This window comes from Coenobita brevimanus, chromosome 49 (assembly GCF_032717465.1).
Source record: "Coenobita brevimanus isolate Jiangsu-jjx chromosome 49, ASM3271746v2, whole genome shotgun sequence".
In the NCBI taxonomy this organism is placed as follows: domain Eukaryota; kingdom Metazoa; phylum Arthropoda; class Malacostraca; order Decapoda; family Coenobitidae; genus Coenobita; species Coenobita brevimanus.
This window is the reverse complement of record NC_137002.1, coordinates 5,586,420-5,603,848: the sequence shown is the minus strand read 5'-3', so window position 1 is coordinate 5,603,848 and position 17,429 is coordinate 5,586,420. Positions and strand designations below refer to the sequence as shown.

Below are 17,429 nucleotides of genomic sequence, written 5' to 3'. Positions count from 1 at the left end.
AAGATTTATTAAGATATAATACATTATTCAGATTGTTTTTCGTTAGTTGACGCATTCCATTCTCTCCCCTACAAATTTAGCCAATTTAGGGATAACACAGTTGTTTTCTGCTGAATATGTGACATCCACCGAGCTCTATAATATGCAGTGGCCATCTCCGCGGCGCAATATTGAAATACCCGCACTCGTATTCTTTTTTTTTTTTCCCCTAGTTCAACAAATTATATGGGGTACGTGTGAACTATGTAAAACAGTACTGTAGGAATTGAGTTGTCGTTGGACAAAGTTAAATAAACTGCAAAATTACGGAGATGTATTGTTTGCATAGTTGTACTATTTATAAAGGTGCAAACACGCTAGCATGCGTCTGCCTTGGTCATCTAATGGCAGCACTCCACCCTATTATCTGGTGCAGCTCATATCCATGGGCACACTCGACCTCGCACCAGGTCTTTTTATTTGCGTATTTCAACCCTCTTTTTTTTTTTTTTTTTTTTTTTTTTTTTTTTTTTTTTTTAAGGGGGCACTGCCAGCAAAGGCCTTGGGTATGTATAGTTACTGGTTAGTGTTTGTTGTAATTGGCTTGAAAGACAGAAAGCTTGTAGTTTACCCTAATATGTTGGACCGAGGTTACCTAGTCTAAAGCCCCTGCACCTACGAGGGGGTAATATAGGAATGAGTTAGTTTTCTCGTAACTGTGTGGTGTAGGGTGTTTGTTATTATATAGGATATTTTGGTTTAGGTTTTGTAGTTATTTGGGGTAAGTTTATTCTGGTTTTGCTCCCTGTGGTTTGTGTTAATGCAATTCTAAATGGATTACTGAAACTAATTTTGCAGGTTTGTTTTGCAAGTGTCCGTTAACTACTAAAGTGACGTGGATTAAGATTGTTATAGCATCCAATGAATGACCCAAGCAGTGTCTGGGAATGTTTGAAATACAAGTTTGTACTGACTTTACTGGTGCAGCATTTAGTTCAGTTCTATGCATGAATAATTTGATGAGAGTTGAAACACAGGCAGTGTAGCTGAATTTAAAGCTGTTTCAAGGGTAGTCTGAGATTGCTGAGCTGGGCAAGTTTGAAACCTGAGATGTTGATGCAGGTCTGGTTTCCTTTTACCTTTAATATTAGTGATTTTGTGCAGTGTTTGAACACTGCAAACAGGCATGCCCGTGTCTAAGTTGGTAATCCCTTCATTCCTGTAGCAGATTGTTTTCTCCAGACATCTTTGTAGAAATTTGGAAGAGAAGGGGAGTCACTTACCCAGGAGAATGTAAAATGTTTTCAGATTGTCGGATAGCTTATAAAGGCTATAACGTGCACGAGTCGACCTCGGTAACCTAATGGCAGCTCTCCACACTATTCAATCTCGGGCAGCCTCTGTTCAGTTCTGTATTCCTTAGGTCACACTGATTTTGTCCCAGGTCCCAAGTACAGGAATTAATTTCAAAGCAAGCCTGATGACATTAAATCACCCAGGGGGATGAGAGTGGATTCTTGGAATGTTGGAAGTTTAAGGGGTAGAGTGGGGGAAGTGATTGAGGCATCCAGTAGGAAGTGGGTGGATGTAAGATGTTAGCAGGAAGTTCGGTACATGGGTGGATCAGTCAGAAAGATTGCTGGGAAGGATTGCTATTATAAGTTGTTTTGGCAGGCGAGGACAGGCGGATATAGGGGTGTGGGTGTGTTAGTTGAGGAGAATGGGTGGAATATGTTATGAAAGTGATAGGATATTAGTAGTGACAATTTTGTTCGGTGGAATGATGTTTGCAATTATATCGGCATATGCTTCACAGGCAGGATTGGATGAGATAGAGGATGATAGAATTTGGGATGACTTAATACGTGTAGTAGGTGGTATGGGGGATGAGATAAATTTGAGGGGAATTATATGGTTATGTAGGTGCGCAGCTCAAGGATATGGAGTACACGGGGGATGTGCATATGGTACAAGAAATCAGGAAGGGGAAAGGATACTCGAGTTTGGGAAGGGAACGAACATGATTGCGTGCAACACACATTTTAGGAAGAGGGAGAGTAGGTTGATTACAGACGAGTCTGGGGGGAAAGAGCAGTCAGACAGAGTATTTCCTGGTCACAAGAGCTGATAGGAGGTTAGTTACAGGAAGCGAGGATTGCGTGCAGCAGCACAAATTATTGACATGACATGGTACTTAAAGAGAGAGTGATGATATTCAGGACTTATGCACCAGGAAGGACAATATGGAAGCTGGAAACCCAAGTAGTAAGGGATGCTTTCTATAGCGAAATGAGAGCGATGGCTGAACAGGGAGCCGTTGACAGAGGCATTAATGAACAGTTCGGAGCCCTCATGAACAACCTCTAAGAGTTACTGATGCAATATGCAGTTGGACAAGAGGCCCATCAAGACATAAAGTAACTTGGTGGTGGGATGAGGGTGTAGAAGCTGCAGTTAAAGACAAAAGAAGGCTTTTCCAGGAATGGAAGAAGGGTGGCAACAAAAAGAGGAATATTTTGTTGCAAGCGTAGGGCAAGAAAAGAAGTATACAGGGCGAAGTCTGAGTCACAGACTTACTTGATAGCCTAAATCATGGGAAAAGGAAGAATATGATATTTAGGGTGACAAAAGAGGTGATGAGGGAGAATCGGGATATTAAAGGTGGGCAGTGTGTGAAAAGTAATGAAGGAAGGGTAGTGGTGAACAGTGGGGATATTATTGACGCATGGAGAGAGCATTATACCCGGTTGTTTAATGTGTTTGACTGGGACAGGGAGATTTGGAGCCAGCAGATCCAGTATTTGACCCTTGGCTTTTGACGCTGCTACTGTGAGGCAATAGGAAGATGCAGGTGGGGAAGGCAGAAGTGTCTAGGTTGACTGCTGAAATGCTAAAGGCCTCAGGAGATATAGGAGTGAGGTTACTCACTGACCTGATATGCTTATGATTATATATGAATGTGTTGTCGCAGATGACTGGCTGAAGTGTGTAACTGTTAACGTGTACAAGGGAAAGGATGATGCCCAGGAAAAGAGGAAATTATAGAGGTATAAAGCTTTTAGATTAGATTATGGAGGTAATGGAGAGAGTTCTAGAAGGTATGATTAGAGAAAGTTACTACTGATAAGATGCAGTTTGGGTTTATGCCAGGCAGGGGGACCACTGCTGCCATATACATTGACAGCCTCAGGAAAAATATGAGTAAGAAAAGGGAACGGTATATACTTTGTTTTTGTTGATTTGGAGAAGGCCTTTGACAGATTCCCTAGAAAGGTGGTGAAGTGGGCAATGAGAAAGCTTGGGGTCGAAGAGTATCTGGTTAGGGTGGTTATGGCCATCTATATGGGTGCCCGCACCCAGGTAAGAGTCAATGGAGATTTGAGCAATGAGAGTTCCGTGAATGCTGGTGTGCATCAGGGGTCAGTGAGTCCCTTGTTGTTTATCATGGTACTTGAAGCCCTCTCACGTAATTTCAGAAATAGACTCCCGTGGGAGATGTTTTATGCTGATTATTTGGTGCTGATTGCAGAGAGTGAAGAGGCGGAGGAAAGAATTAGAAAGTGGAGAGATGATATGGAGCACAAGGGCTTAAGGGTAAATGCGGATACAACAAAAGTAATATCTAGGGTTGGTGGCGGTACTATCAAAGAAGAGGGAGAGTGGCCATAGCGCAATTTGCCACAAGGGTGTGGTAAGTAATTCCGTCTTGTGCAGTGTTTGTGATAAGTGGGTGCATACGAGATGTAGTGGTATAAGATGCTGACTGCGCGATAATGCTGATTTTCTATGTGCGGTGTGTCAGGGAGAGCAGATGGAGATTGTCAGGTGTGAAAGGACTGATCTTGCTGGTGAGTCTCTTGAGTGTGTGGAAGAGTTTTTTTTTATTTGGGAGATGTTATGTGTTGGAGGTAGCTCTGTGGCTAGGGAGGAGTGGTTGGAAGTTCAGGGACCTGTTGCCTCTCCTGACACTGAGGGGGTTCTCCGTACGTGCTAAGGATCTTTATATGCAGCATGTGTTAGAAGTGTAATGCTGCATGGTAGTGAGACCTGGGCAATAAGGAGGCTCAAACGCACAGAAATGACAGGGATTAGGTGGATGTGCAGTGCGTCCCTTAGTGCAAGGCCTGGGGGGGGCTAGGTATACGATGGAAGAGTTGAGAGAGAGGATGGGACTGGAATGTGTTATGAGGAGGAGAGGTAGATTGAGAAGGTTTGGGCATGTGGAGAGGGTGGGGGATGATAATTGGGTGCAGAGAATGAAAAGCGTCGATATTAGAGGTGGGGTTGCGAGGGGTACACCAAAAAAACCTGGGACGAGGTCATTGTGACTTCAACAGTTAAGGGAATGAACAGGGAGGCTGCATGGAAAGCCGTCATTAGGTTACCAAGGCTGGTGCATGCATGTTGGAGCCTTCAAAAACGAAAATGAAATGTCTCTTTTGGTTTGACTCTTGCAACCCTATCCCCGACATTCACACTCACTTTCCACACCACATTACTCTCCACCCTCTCTGCATGCTCAAACCATGTCTGCCCTTCCTCACTACAGCAATACACTCCAGTCCCATCTATTCCTCTCAACTCCCAGTCCTAAACGCTATCCCAGGCCTCTCAATCAAGGACGTACTACACATTCATCTAATCTTTCATTTCCATGTATTTGAGCATACGAATATCCCATTCCTTTACTGTCCAGGTCTCGCTACCAGACGGCATTACAATAACACATGCCTTATATAAAGACCTCTGAGCTTCGAGGGAGAGCCCTCTCGTCAGGAGAGGTAGCAGCTTCCTGGACCCTGAACTTAAATCACTCCTCACCATACCCACAGAGGTAGCTCTAGCCCCACCTCCAACACATTACATGTCCCCAAAATAACACTCTTCCCCACACTCACCAGCAAGGTCCGTCCTTGCATGCCTGATAATCTCTGTGCTCTTCCACGCAACCCCATCCCCCCACACACACAATCAGCATTATCTCAAGTCTACCTTTAATACTTTAAAGTGGAAAGTATTAAGAATATATGGAGTAGATGGGAAGTTGTTGAAGGCTGTGAAGAGTATGTATGAGGGTGCTAAGGCTGCAGTGCGTGTGGATAGTGAATCCAGTGAATTTTTCTACTTGAAGGTTGGGTTGAAGCAAGGATGTGTCATGTCTCCGTAATTGTTCAATCTGTATATGGATGGGTTTATAAAAGAGATACAAGTAGGGCAGTGGATGTTGGAGCAGCCCTAGTGAGAGAGGGCAGTGTTTGGAAATTCCCTGTAGTTGGCTGCAGATGATACTGTGTTGTTAAGTGAAGACGAAGGGGAGCTGCAAGGCTTGGTGGATGAGTTTCGGAGTGTGTGTAAGAAACGGAATCTAAAGGTGAATGTAGGGAAGAGTAAAGCTATGGTCTTCGAGAGAAGTGAAGCCAGTGAATGTACAGTGAGGTTGGATGATGAGGAAATGGAAAATGTGAGTATGTTTAAGTACTTGGGTAGTGTGATGAGTAAGGATGGAAGTTTAGAGGGTGAAGTGCTTGAAAGGGTACAAGGAAGAAAGGTTGCTGGTTCCTTGAAAGCAGTGATAAGAAACAGGGAAGTTAGCATGGAAGTGACAAAGTTACTACATGACTGTATTGTGATACCAACTCTTAATGTATGGAAGTGAAGCTTGGACTTTGTTGGAGGGACACAAGTCAAGAGTGAAAGCAGTGGAAATGAGTTATTTGAGAGGAGCATGTGGAGTCACATGGAGGAACAGACTGACAAATGAGGAAATGATGGAGCATTGTGGTGTGGATAAGCATTAGGAGAAACACATTGAGGTGGTTTGGCCATGTGGGGAGGATGCAGAGTGAGAGACTGATGAGAAGAGTGTATGTGAGTGAGGTGAAGGCCAAGGATGGGATGGAGTGGAGAGGTTTATGAGAGAGAGAGGTGTGAGCTGGGAGCATGGCAATGAAATGCCGGGGGACGGGGCGACATGGAGGCGCTTTGTTTGTGGCCACCCCTTTCGGGATTAATGCGTCTGGCAACAGATAGACCTTTAATACCACTGCATCTCTTGTGCACCCACTTATCCCAAATACTGCACAAGGAGTAACTGCGCATACCCTTGTGGCAAACTGCACACGGCTACTCTTCCTTTGCTTTGACAGTACTGCCACCAGCCCTAGATATCATTTGTTTTTATCCACTCTCAAACCCCCTGTCCTATGCAATCTCTACACATCCTAAATCTTTCCTCTGCCTCACTTTCATTCCCTGCAATAAAGTCATAAGCATACATCTCCCATGGGAGTCAAATTGTAAGTCACATATTCCAAACCAGAAATCTGAAAGTATTACTGGAAGAGGCCACCCAGACAAGTTGTCCTGAAAGGAGGTGACAGTTATTTCGAGTGAAAATTGGCAATGGGTTTTCCAGTTGAGCACTAATACACTTGTCTACTAGGCTATTGGTGGACTGAACATATTATCCTTAATATTTGGGCCTGGTAGATTACCTGCAGGCCCCTTAACTCCCTAGAGTTCATGTGGGTTTTTACTGCTGCAGCCAGATACTGACATTTAATTTAATATCTACACAGAATCCAGTGAATATGCTTAGTATGTGTAGTTAAAGGTTAGTTGGTGTACAGTAACTTTGGCAAAACAGCCAGTGTTATTGGAATATTATTAGTAAAAAGGATTATTCCCCCGAGCTAGACCTGGATAGATAATAAAGCCCTGCTAGAGTGACGGGAGAATGCTACCTCTCCCAGCAAGGCAGCTACCCGGACGGGGCGTGAACTCTCGACCTCACAGTCTTGGGTCAAGTGCTTTACCACTAAGCCACCTTGTTCCCTCAGTGTTATTGGAGCCTGGCTTGTAAATAGTCAGGTGGTATTAACTCTGCAGGTAGTTAAAAGCAGAATCACCGGTCTTGTTTTCTCATGAACTAGTACTGTACTTTGCCCATAATAAAAATTGCATCTGAGTTTCAGAGTAACTGCTCGGTGTATGTAGTTTTAATTTCAGTCCAAATGTAGCTGCTACTGAAAGTTATGTATTTTACTATTCTTGCAGGAGGTGAGTGGCTTTTATCATCTGGCTGATCCAACAAGAGATCAGTTTCTCTTCTGCATAGGTGACACTTTCGTTTCAAGATAATGGTATTGTGTTATTGTTAGTTGTGACCCAGCTCATCTGAGCATTTGCCTGATGGACAGCAGGTTGAAGATCCCTTTCACCTACAGTCCAACGTACTTATTTTGGAGGGTAAGGAGGCAGGTAAGGGATGTCTGTTTTGATACTGCACAGCAACTGTATATACAAAAAGTCCTCGTTCTTGTTGCTTGACTTGTGCATACTATAGTGCTTTTAATCTGATCTGGGGAATACTGTACCCCTAACTCCTAATTGCTACGTTAATGGCAAAGTGTAGTCAGACTGAAGGATTGTCCAGTAACTGAACTCATTCCTACCTCATAAGCAAGGCTAACTGAATTCCATGCAGCCACAACCTACTAAAGTATGACCTCACTACAACGGACTACACTAGACTGGAATTCGCCTTTTTTGGAGTCGAGGAGCCAACTGGAATTATTTCTTATATATTGGGAAAACTCCAAAAAAGCTAGAAACGGTCCGGACTGCCGAACCCCAGGCCAGGGCAGCCATATTGTCCACACGGCTTGTGTGTTCGTGTGTCGGTAGGTGGTGGGCTGGCAGCGTCACTATTGTGCCCCCAAGCTCTGGCCTCAGTCTGACCCACATCATTTCCCTGGAAGTATACAAAGTGAACATCTTTAGTTTGTTAGAGTGTAAATAATAAGGTGCATAAAGTGTACAGTGCAGTATTTGAAACATGTTTAAAATTAAGTTGTACCATTAAAGTACCGTAAAACGCCATAACTTCGGACATTTTTTGTGTGTTTTAATGAATAACTCCTTGTAGAATGGTGCAATTTTATTCCTGTTGGTGTCATGTGGTAGCCAGGGAGAGTACCTACTAAATCCATATATTTAAAAAAATTAGCCAAGCTAAACTTGTCCTTTTTTTTTTTCATTTTCAAGTGTCCGAAGTTATGAACAAATTTTCTAACTTCGGACAGCTCTTCCAAACTTCGGACATCCATGTATTTTCCCTTTAAACATGAGAATGGTTAATGGGATCTATCTCTGGACACACTGGCCAAACTTCGGACACTTGAGAAGTTTTTAAAAAATGTAAAAAAAAATATTGGGCACTCGTGACCAGAGTTATACATATATATAGAGAAGTATCCCAAAATATCTTCTTTTTGGAGCTCGTAATTTCATATCACATTAAATTGCATCATATCACATTGTAGTGAGGTATTCTGGCCGTAAATAGAACTAAGAACTATTCACGAACTTTTTGAGATGAAAAAATAAAATAAAAATGCACTGCATATACCCAAAACTGTAAGAGGAACTGGCCTCATTTTCCTAAACAAAACTTCACTTAATTATCAAGTATCTACCTCATTGACTCAACAAATGCATACCGAAATAACATAATATGATGTTGAACATTTCTTACAGGTTTTAAAGACACACACACACACACACACACACACACACACACACACACACACACACACACACACACACACACACACACACACACACACACACACACACACACACAAATCAACAGACACACGCACACACTGGCACATGTTATGAAGGCACCATGGAACATATTAACTGTAGTACATCAGTACAAAAAACTATTCCTTAACTACCAGTATAAAATACTGTAACTAAATATATAGTATCACTTTTTTCTTTAAAATAAACCTCATTACTGGTTAAGGCACCTTATTGGCAATAACTTTGGTACTGGTAGTACTGACTATGGTATCTTACAGATCTATATCAAAATTATTATCATTACTTAGGCCAAAAGTTCACATCTACATCAAAAATCATCCTTTGCTTTCGGTCAAGTGTTGGTTCTGGTAACACCTTCAGTATATCCTCTTTGTCTATGTCACTGCTGTCATCAACCACTGGGTATACAAATGTGTGAGGTGTACCCTGAACGTGTTTGAGAAACCTGACATGTATTTCTGGTTTTACCTTAACAATGATAGCAATATAATGCCTATATCCGTCTTTGGTATCAAAGGGAACCCTCACAACTACCCAATCTGAGGGAACAACTTTATCCCCAATAATCTGGGTAGAGGTGACTGTCAGGGGAGATGCTTGTGCTTCATGGTTGGGTGCAGATGTGGAAGTGGAAGGCTGTGCTGCTATCTCTTCTGTATCCTCTTGTGGCTGCAGTGGCTGGGGTTGTGGATCATCAACTTCACACTCTTCATGCTGGCTCTCTGTTTCATTTTGTAGTGCCCTTGTAGTAATACTCATGCCCGGTGACACATTCAACCTTTTCTTTCACCTTGGTTTCGCTATAGCTGGACTTGAGCTTGACTGACTGGTTCCATGCCTCATGTCCTTCAACAATTCCAACACTGAGCTGTCTAAGGCAGTACTGGTAGATGGTCCTGGTGTACCAGTATCAGCTGTATCTTGGATTGAATCTTCTGGAAGTCTTGAGATGGATTTCTGTGGATCAAGAGGATAAATGCCGCACTTCCTAAACCCACTACGTAGGTTGTCAGCAATGGTCCCTTTAACTTTATCCACCAGTTCGGTCAGTAGTGCTGGGAAGCAGTCTTTAGGTAATGAAGCACTCAGCCTACCAACAGTAGTTTTCTTGAAGTTCTCGAGGATCTTACGCCAGTGCACTTTTAGAGGCCGGAACACAGCAACATCGAGAGGTTGTGTCAAGTGTGTGGAGTTAGGTGGTAAGAGAAGAAAGGAGATATTATGTTTCTCACATGACAATAACACTGGGTGATACATGGCTTGCCAAGTTGTCTCCTATAATGACAACTCTACCTGTCTTGCGTTTAGCATAGGGGAGGATAATTTTGTGGAACCAGTCATCGAATGAACACGAGTCAAACCATCCACTGGGGGACCTATTGTATAGTGTTCCAGGAGGGCCCCTTTCAGTCCAGGTATCGTAAAGATGGATAGCTTTATACACCACATATTGAGGGAGTAACACACCAGATGCAGTTCCAGAGAACATAATAGATATTGAGGATTTTGTTGAGTTCATGATTCTCTCTGGATATTTAGTGCCCCGCCTCACTATGACTTTCTTTTTACCTGGATCATCAGTAAGATTGGTCTCATCAAAATTTATTATGTTCTCTGGAGGCACACCTTCTAGTGATTTTTTCAGGTTACTGTAGAACTCGGCTAGCATGGCTCTTGTCACTCTGGCTCTGTCAGTCTTTATATTCTGGGACAATCGTCTACTAAGGGTTTGTTTGTGGCGCTTGAAGAAGGAATGGGCCCATTTAACACCAGGTACATTGTTACTGAATCGTGACACAACAACCCCTCGTTTGTCTAAATATGCTTTCGCTAACATCCTCAAGTCCAAATTGTCGAGTGGGAATCCCCATTCTGCCAATGTGAGGATTCTCTGACACACCAGTAACTCTTCATCATGGCTCAATGAAGTACAGTATTACGTCCCACTTGTTTGCAATGTTTTTGTATCAGGTAATCATGTAATGTGCTCTTTTTTAATTTATATTTTTCAGCTGCTTTGCGCACACTCATGTTCTTGTTATTTATGTCATCTTTAGCCTTTTCCAGGGCACTTTTGGACACTTTACTTGTGCAGGCTCTTTTCCTCTTTATAGGAGATTTCGCTGTTTTAGCCATGTTTTACTGTTTATATAATTAGCATCACTTTACCATTAATATTATTGTCTGTCCGAAGTTTGGACTTTATTTGGCTCAAATAATTTGTCTGTCCGAAGTTAGGAATTTTTTCTGCAAAATAAAGAAGTATTCATTAAAGCAGGCATAGCAAGATTATCCATGCATATATTTGGAAACAGTTTACTTCCCAGTACTTACAGCACTTTTCTACATATAATCGTACTGTTCACTTTTTTACAATTGAAACTGTTTGTTCTGTGTGAACAAAGTTTTGCAGGGTAAGAAAATTCAGTTATTTTTTCCAATGGATTCACGATTTTTTTTCACCCACACATATTCAAGCTAGTTTAATAGGATTAATACATAATAGTCTTAGAGGATTACCCTACCTACCCACATCATTATTTTTTGCAAATATCGCACTCTCTTCCAATAAACTTGAATTATTACATTTTTTTGCGAAATGTCCGAAGTTTGGACGCCGTCCGAAGTTATGGCGTTTTACGGTACCTTCTAAATGCTAAAAAATTAGAAAAGAGGTCTGCATTAATATTAATATATATTCAAGACACCAAGTACTAATCACCCGGCGAGAGGTTTGTGTGTTCATGCGTCAGTTAGTGGCAGGCTGGCTGCGTCACTATTATCCCCTCATGCTCTGCCTCAGTCAACCCACTCATTTTCCTGGAAGTCCCTGGTACACTGCTTGAGGGTGATGAGTGATAAGTGAAATGTACAAAGTGAACATCTTTAGTCTGTAAGATCATAAAAAATAAGGTGTATAAAGTGCACAGTACAGTATTTGAAAAGTACTTCAAATTAAGTACACCACACAACACTCAAGGTACAAGCTACACCTCAAGTTCCCATCCATGATTTAGCTCCTGCCAGCAAAGACAATCAGGAGGATGATTCACCGTTACTTGATGATGACCCTGAAGATAATGGGTAATGATTTTTAAGGATTTGCTTTGAAAGATCCTTCACCATGTGTTGAATGATGATAAAAGCTTGGCAAGGTGCGGGGGTAGAGTACGGTTAGCCAAGTGAGTCAGAATGGTTATGTAAGAATATATATATATTTTTTTATTACTTATGAGTTTTATTGTGTCCAAGCCTTGCTTAAATTTTACTGTGTTATGCAGTAAATTGTTTATAGTGGCATTTGAGAAAAGTTAAGAGGCAAATGGGATACTGCCACGAGTTTGAAGGAACTGATGGGGTGAAGTGGGACTGTGGCCATAATGCTTTTCATGTATACAAATATCCTAGCAGGGGGAAGTCCATGTGTTGCTTTTATCGGAGTTTTTTGGAATGGCTTGGGCTCCAGTTAGTCCATTCTAGTGAGGTTTTACCGTATTCAAGTTGTCCGAGTGACAAAGTTCCTTCGGATGAAAACAGACTAGTCCAGGAGTTAGGTGAAAGAATGGCACTCAGTCTTAACTTGAGATTTGCCAGACTATGATATTAGTGTAAATATGGAGAAAGTATAATTTTAGAACTCGTGACTTGAAATGAGGACCGCTTGTGTGTGGAGTGCAGAATTAAATGCTATCTATTCTATCTATCTATAGCCCGACGCCCTAATCCCGCAAAGGGTGGCCGCAGACAAAACGCCTCCAAGTCGCTCTGTCACCCACCATTTGACTACCCTCCCCCCAACTCACCCCCCCCCCTCCCTCATATACCTCTCAACTCCATCCCTCCACCTCATCCTCGGTCCACCTCTCCCTCTCCCTCCCTCCACCTCACTTACATACACCCTTTTAGTCAGTCTTTCATTCTCCATTCTCTTCACATGTCCAAACCACCTCAGTGTATTTCTCCTAATCTTCTCAACCACATCCACATCCACCCCACAGCGTTCCTTCACTTCTTCATTCGTCAACCTGTCCCTCCACGTCACTCCACATGCTCCTCTCAAGTAACTCATTTCCACTGCTCTCACTCCTGACTTGTTCCCCTCTTGCAAGGTCCATGCCTCGCTTCCATACGTCAGGGTAGGGATCACAATACTATCATGCAGTGACTTCTTAACTTCCATACTCACCTCCCTATTTCTCGTCACTGCTTTCAGTGTACCAACGACCTTCCTTCCCTGCTGTACCCTTTCATGCACTTCATCCCCCAAAGTTCCATCCTTACTCATCACACTACCCAAGTACTTGAATGCACTCACATTCTCCATATCCTCACCATCCAACCTCACTGCACACTCTGTGACTTCATTCCTCTCAAACACCATAACTTTACTTTTGTTTACATTAACTTTCCGATTCCTCCTCCTACACACTGTCCCAAATTCATACACCAAACCTTGCAACTCCCATTCATCTTCACTCAACAGTACTGTATCATCAGCAAACAGCAACACCGGAAGCTTCCAAATCTCACCCTCATTCATTAGAGCCACCCCCACATCCACTGCCCTACCCTGCACCTCCTTTACAACCCCATCCATGTATATATTAAACAGCCATGGAGACATCACACAACCCTGTTTCAGTCCCACATTGAGATCAATGAACTCACTCAGCTCACCATCCACTCGCACCGTAGCCCTAGCTCCCTCGTACATACTCTTCACAGCACTCAACAATTTCCCCTCCACTCCATATATTCTTAATACCATCCACATACCTTGCCTATCTGTTCTGTCATAAGCTTTCTCCAAGTCCATGAAGGCAGCATACACTTTCCTTCCCTTCTCTAGATACTTCTCCACTAAACATCTTAGAACAAATATCTGATCTACACACCCTTTTCCCTTCCTAAATCCCCCTTGTTCTTCTCCAACTAGCTCCTCTGTCATATGCCTAACCCCATCAATGAGTATTCTACCATATATTTTACCAGTCACACTAAGTAGGCAAATACCCCTATGGTTACCACATACTTCTCTCTCTCCTTTTCCTTTGTATAAAGGAACAATTATACCTGATTTCCAGTCCTCTGGAACCCTTCCCTCTTCCCAAGCCAATCTACACAACTTCCATATCCACTCCACAACAATCTCACCCCCATACCTAAGCATTTCACCACACACTCCATCAATTCCTGGGGCCTTTCCCAACTTAATATTCTTCATCGCTTCCACTACTTCCGCCCTACTGATCTCTTCCTCCCTCCTCTCATCTCTTCTTCTCCCAGCCATTCCCCAACCACTTATACTCGCACTGCTCTCACTCTCCACATTCAACAAATCCTCAAAGTGCTCCTTCCATCTCCTCAGTTTCTCTCTCTTCTCCACCAACAATCTATTATTCCTATCTTTCACTCCCCTACTATTTCCCCTTTCACACTGCCTTACTTTCTTTACCTCCTTCCAAAACAATTTCTTACTCTCCCTCCATTTCACACTCAGATTCCTCCCAAACTCTTCATCCACTTTCTTTTTACTCTCCTTCACCAGTCTCTTAACCTCCCTTCTCCTGCTCACATATACCTCTCTCTTCTCTCTCTCATCTTCTCCCCTACCTCTACTCGCTAACCATTCACTATATGCCTTCTTCTTTTGTTCCACACTTGTTTCACCTCATCATTCCACCATGCTGTCCCTTGCACACCCTTGCATCTCCTCCTCACTCCACAAACCGCCTCACACGCTGCGCCTATCTCTTCCGTGAATATCTTACATACGTCTTCCACCCCTTCCATCTGCTCTAGCTCATACCTTCCTAGTCTTTCTTCCACCATGCTCTTATACTCTGTCATTTTCTCACTATCTTGCAATTTCTTCACTCTTCTCACAGGAGTTGCTTCCTCCTGTCTTCCCCTTCGTCTCCTCAACCACTTTCTTTGCAGCTCTACCTTGGCCATCACTAAGTGATGGTCCGAGACTCCATTCCCCCACCCTCTCCACACTCTTGCATCCAACACTTGTCTTCTCATTCGCTCATCCACACACACCTAGTCTATCATTGCCTTTCGTTCAACAAGTTCACCATCCATCCTCCTCATTACTCTCCATGTGTACCGGTGGATCATCTTATGCCGAAAGTAGGTGTTGGCTATTGCCAACCCCTTACAAGCACAGATTAAATGCTATGCTTAAGATAATTTTCATAAATCGATTGGTTAAACATTGTTTGAATTACTTGTTATAAAGTGATGTACCATTTTTTGCCTTAAGATTAGACTGGATGTTTTTACATTTGATTAGTGAATTGTATATTTAACTTTTAGTGAAATGGGTAATTTTAAAAGTACAATATTTCATTCATCATCCAATCCTACGTTGCTCCGTGAGATGCGTAGGAGCCCCAGGCTAGGCAAGTTGGTCCTGACATTTAAGATGAGAGTGAGCAGCCTCACTCATCCCTGAGCGGCATTACATAAGCAATAAACCCCAACCACTCCATGGATATAAACCTTCACCGGCTTAATCTGAATAGAGCTCCGTAATTACCCACTAAACCACCAGGCGCCAAAATTTGGTTTTATGGTTACCACCCAACGTAGTACTGTACCTGTATATGGTTTCCTGGTGTACAGGAAACCATTTGGCTTGTCACTCAGTGCAGAGTCACCCACGGGCAGAAGAAAGAAGAAAAAATGAAGGAAAAACACAGAAGAGGATGGATGGAAAGAATGATGGAGGAGAGGAAAAGGCAGACACCCGAGAGCAGTACTACATCAAGTGAGTGGATGGTGAGTGCAGAAGACTTGATCATATCAGTATGGAGGAAAATAGTGAACCCTCTGTATAAAGATTAATGTATAAAAGATTAAATTTTAAAGGGAAACCTCTGAACACTTATTTCTAAAAGATGATTAATATAGAATATACACTGCTCTGCATCAATTTTTCTAGTGAGTTTCCCTTGATTAGACTGACTCGTGTGTGGCCTGCAGTCTGTCCTGCACCAATGAACTGCATTTACTATTAAACATATGTGAACAATGTGTAAATGTTTTTTGGTACATTATAACCATGACATCTGTGGATTTTGCTTCCTAAGGAAACAAATATAAGCACAATGTTAACGTAAAGTTGATTAAAAATATAAATACACTATATAATACAATTTATAGGTGTAATGGACTTTTGGCACTTTTCCATCAAATATTTTAATTAAGGCTTCTTTTTACACACTGTATCTCATGGCACAGGAACAGTGGAAAAAGAAAGTGGTTCGTGAAAGTCTGAATGCTAATTGATAAACTGAGGCTGTTTATAATAATCAACTAAATCATGGTCATCAGTATAAATTTTGTAAGAAGGGAAAATTTCAGATTTTAATCAGAATTTAGTCTTCAAGGTAATGTATGGTACATCACAGCTGTTTGGTAATGCATACAGGTAGTATTATACATTCAGTGAGCAAAGGTGGTACTATATGGGAGTCCTCTTACTGATGGATTTGAAGCTTTCATTCAACATCTTTGTCAAATTTTATGAATAGGTAACATTTCGTAGTATCTTTCAGAATATTTACAACTGGGAACATGACACCTTTGCAGTCACCCTTGTAATACAACCTTTGTATCAATGAATCCAGTTAGGAGTGTCATGGGGCATGGTTGGGTACTTTCATAAAGGCAATAAAACCAATTTGGGGGAATGCCATGAATCTGACTATTCACCTTACTCTAGACATTTAGAAGTGGAGATATAAAAAGCATTGAGTAAATCCTTAAAAAAAATAATAATAATAAAAAAGAAAAATTGTGCAAGAAATACAGATTTTATACGGATTTACCATCCACTCACTTGATGTAGTGCTGCCTACTTCTTCCTTACCCTTTATCATTCTTTTTCTGTGCCTGCCCTCCTCTCTTCCTATTACTCCCATATTTCCTGTCACTACTTATTGCTTTTCTTTCCGTTACAGATGGCTTTACATTGAGTGACAAGCCAAATGGTTTCCTGTAAGTCAAGAAACCATTTACAACGCTGGGTGGTAACCGTATAACCAAACAATACGTGCTCCCTACGTGTCAAGTGGATTGGTGGAGATTTAGTGCCCCTCCCTGTAAAACAAATAACTCAAAGTCAAATGGCCACCCCATACGGGATTATGGCATCTGGCAATAGATAGAGAGTTAATCTTCAAAGGTCAAATATTAAGAGATGAATGTGTACTTTACACGTAAACAGCATATACATAATTCAGTCGTACAGAAATTTTAACTTTTACTGAAAAGAATTGTGGCAAAGTTGTCAAAGCCAGATAACTTATTTACATGGCATGCAAGTAGTGACCAGTAATGAAAAATTGTTGCTACAAGGATTAAGTTTGCCAGGACAAGGCATCTTTAATAGGTCCTGATGACAGAATAGCAGTGTGAATCCATTTTTTTTTTTTTTTTTTTTTTTTAATGCAAGGAAGAAGGAACCGAAGGCCAGAAGCCTGCAAACTGTTCCTTCCAAGCAAAAACAAAAACAATACAAAAGAGAGCCAAATTCAAGATCTGTTCATTTTGAGATGCCTGGACACACTGTGTTTGAAAGACTGGAGATCATGGGAGGTGGGAAATACAGACAGATGGAGACAGTTCCAGAGATGACCTGTTGCATAAATGAAGGACTGGGAGTAACGGTTAACTCTTGCATTAGAGAGCTGAACAGAAAAGGGAAGAGAGTTTGTTGCTAGACAGGTGCTACGTGCCCGTCGTAGAGGTGGAGGGATGCAAGCAGACACTTCAGTGGAGCAGTGACCATTGAAGAAGCGACAGAAAAGAGATAAAGAGGCAACAGTGCA

General features: G+C 42.0%; 1 protein-coding gene across 1 annotated transcript in view; it reads left to right on the top strand.

Annotated features, from left to right (window-relative positions):
• The first annotated feature begins 361 nt into the window (after nt 1-361).
• LOC145399470 (putative inorganic phosphate cotransporter) overlaps nt 362-17,429 on the top strand; it is a 39,409-nt gene continuing 22,341 nt past the window's right edge. Inside the window, exon 1 of the mRNA XM_080272078.1 lies at nt 362-449. Coding sequence (XP_080128204.1) covers nt 362-449 — 88 coding nt within the window. The remainder of the gene's footprint in view (nt 450-17,429) is intronic.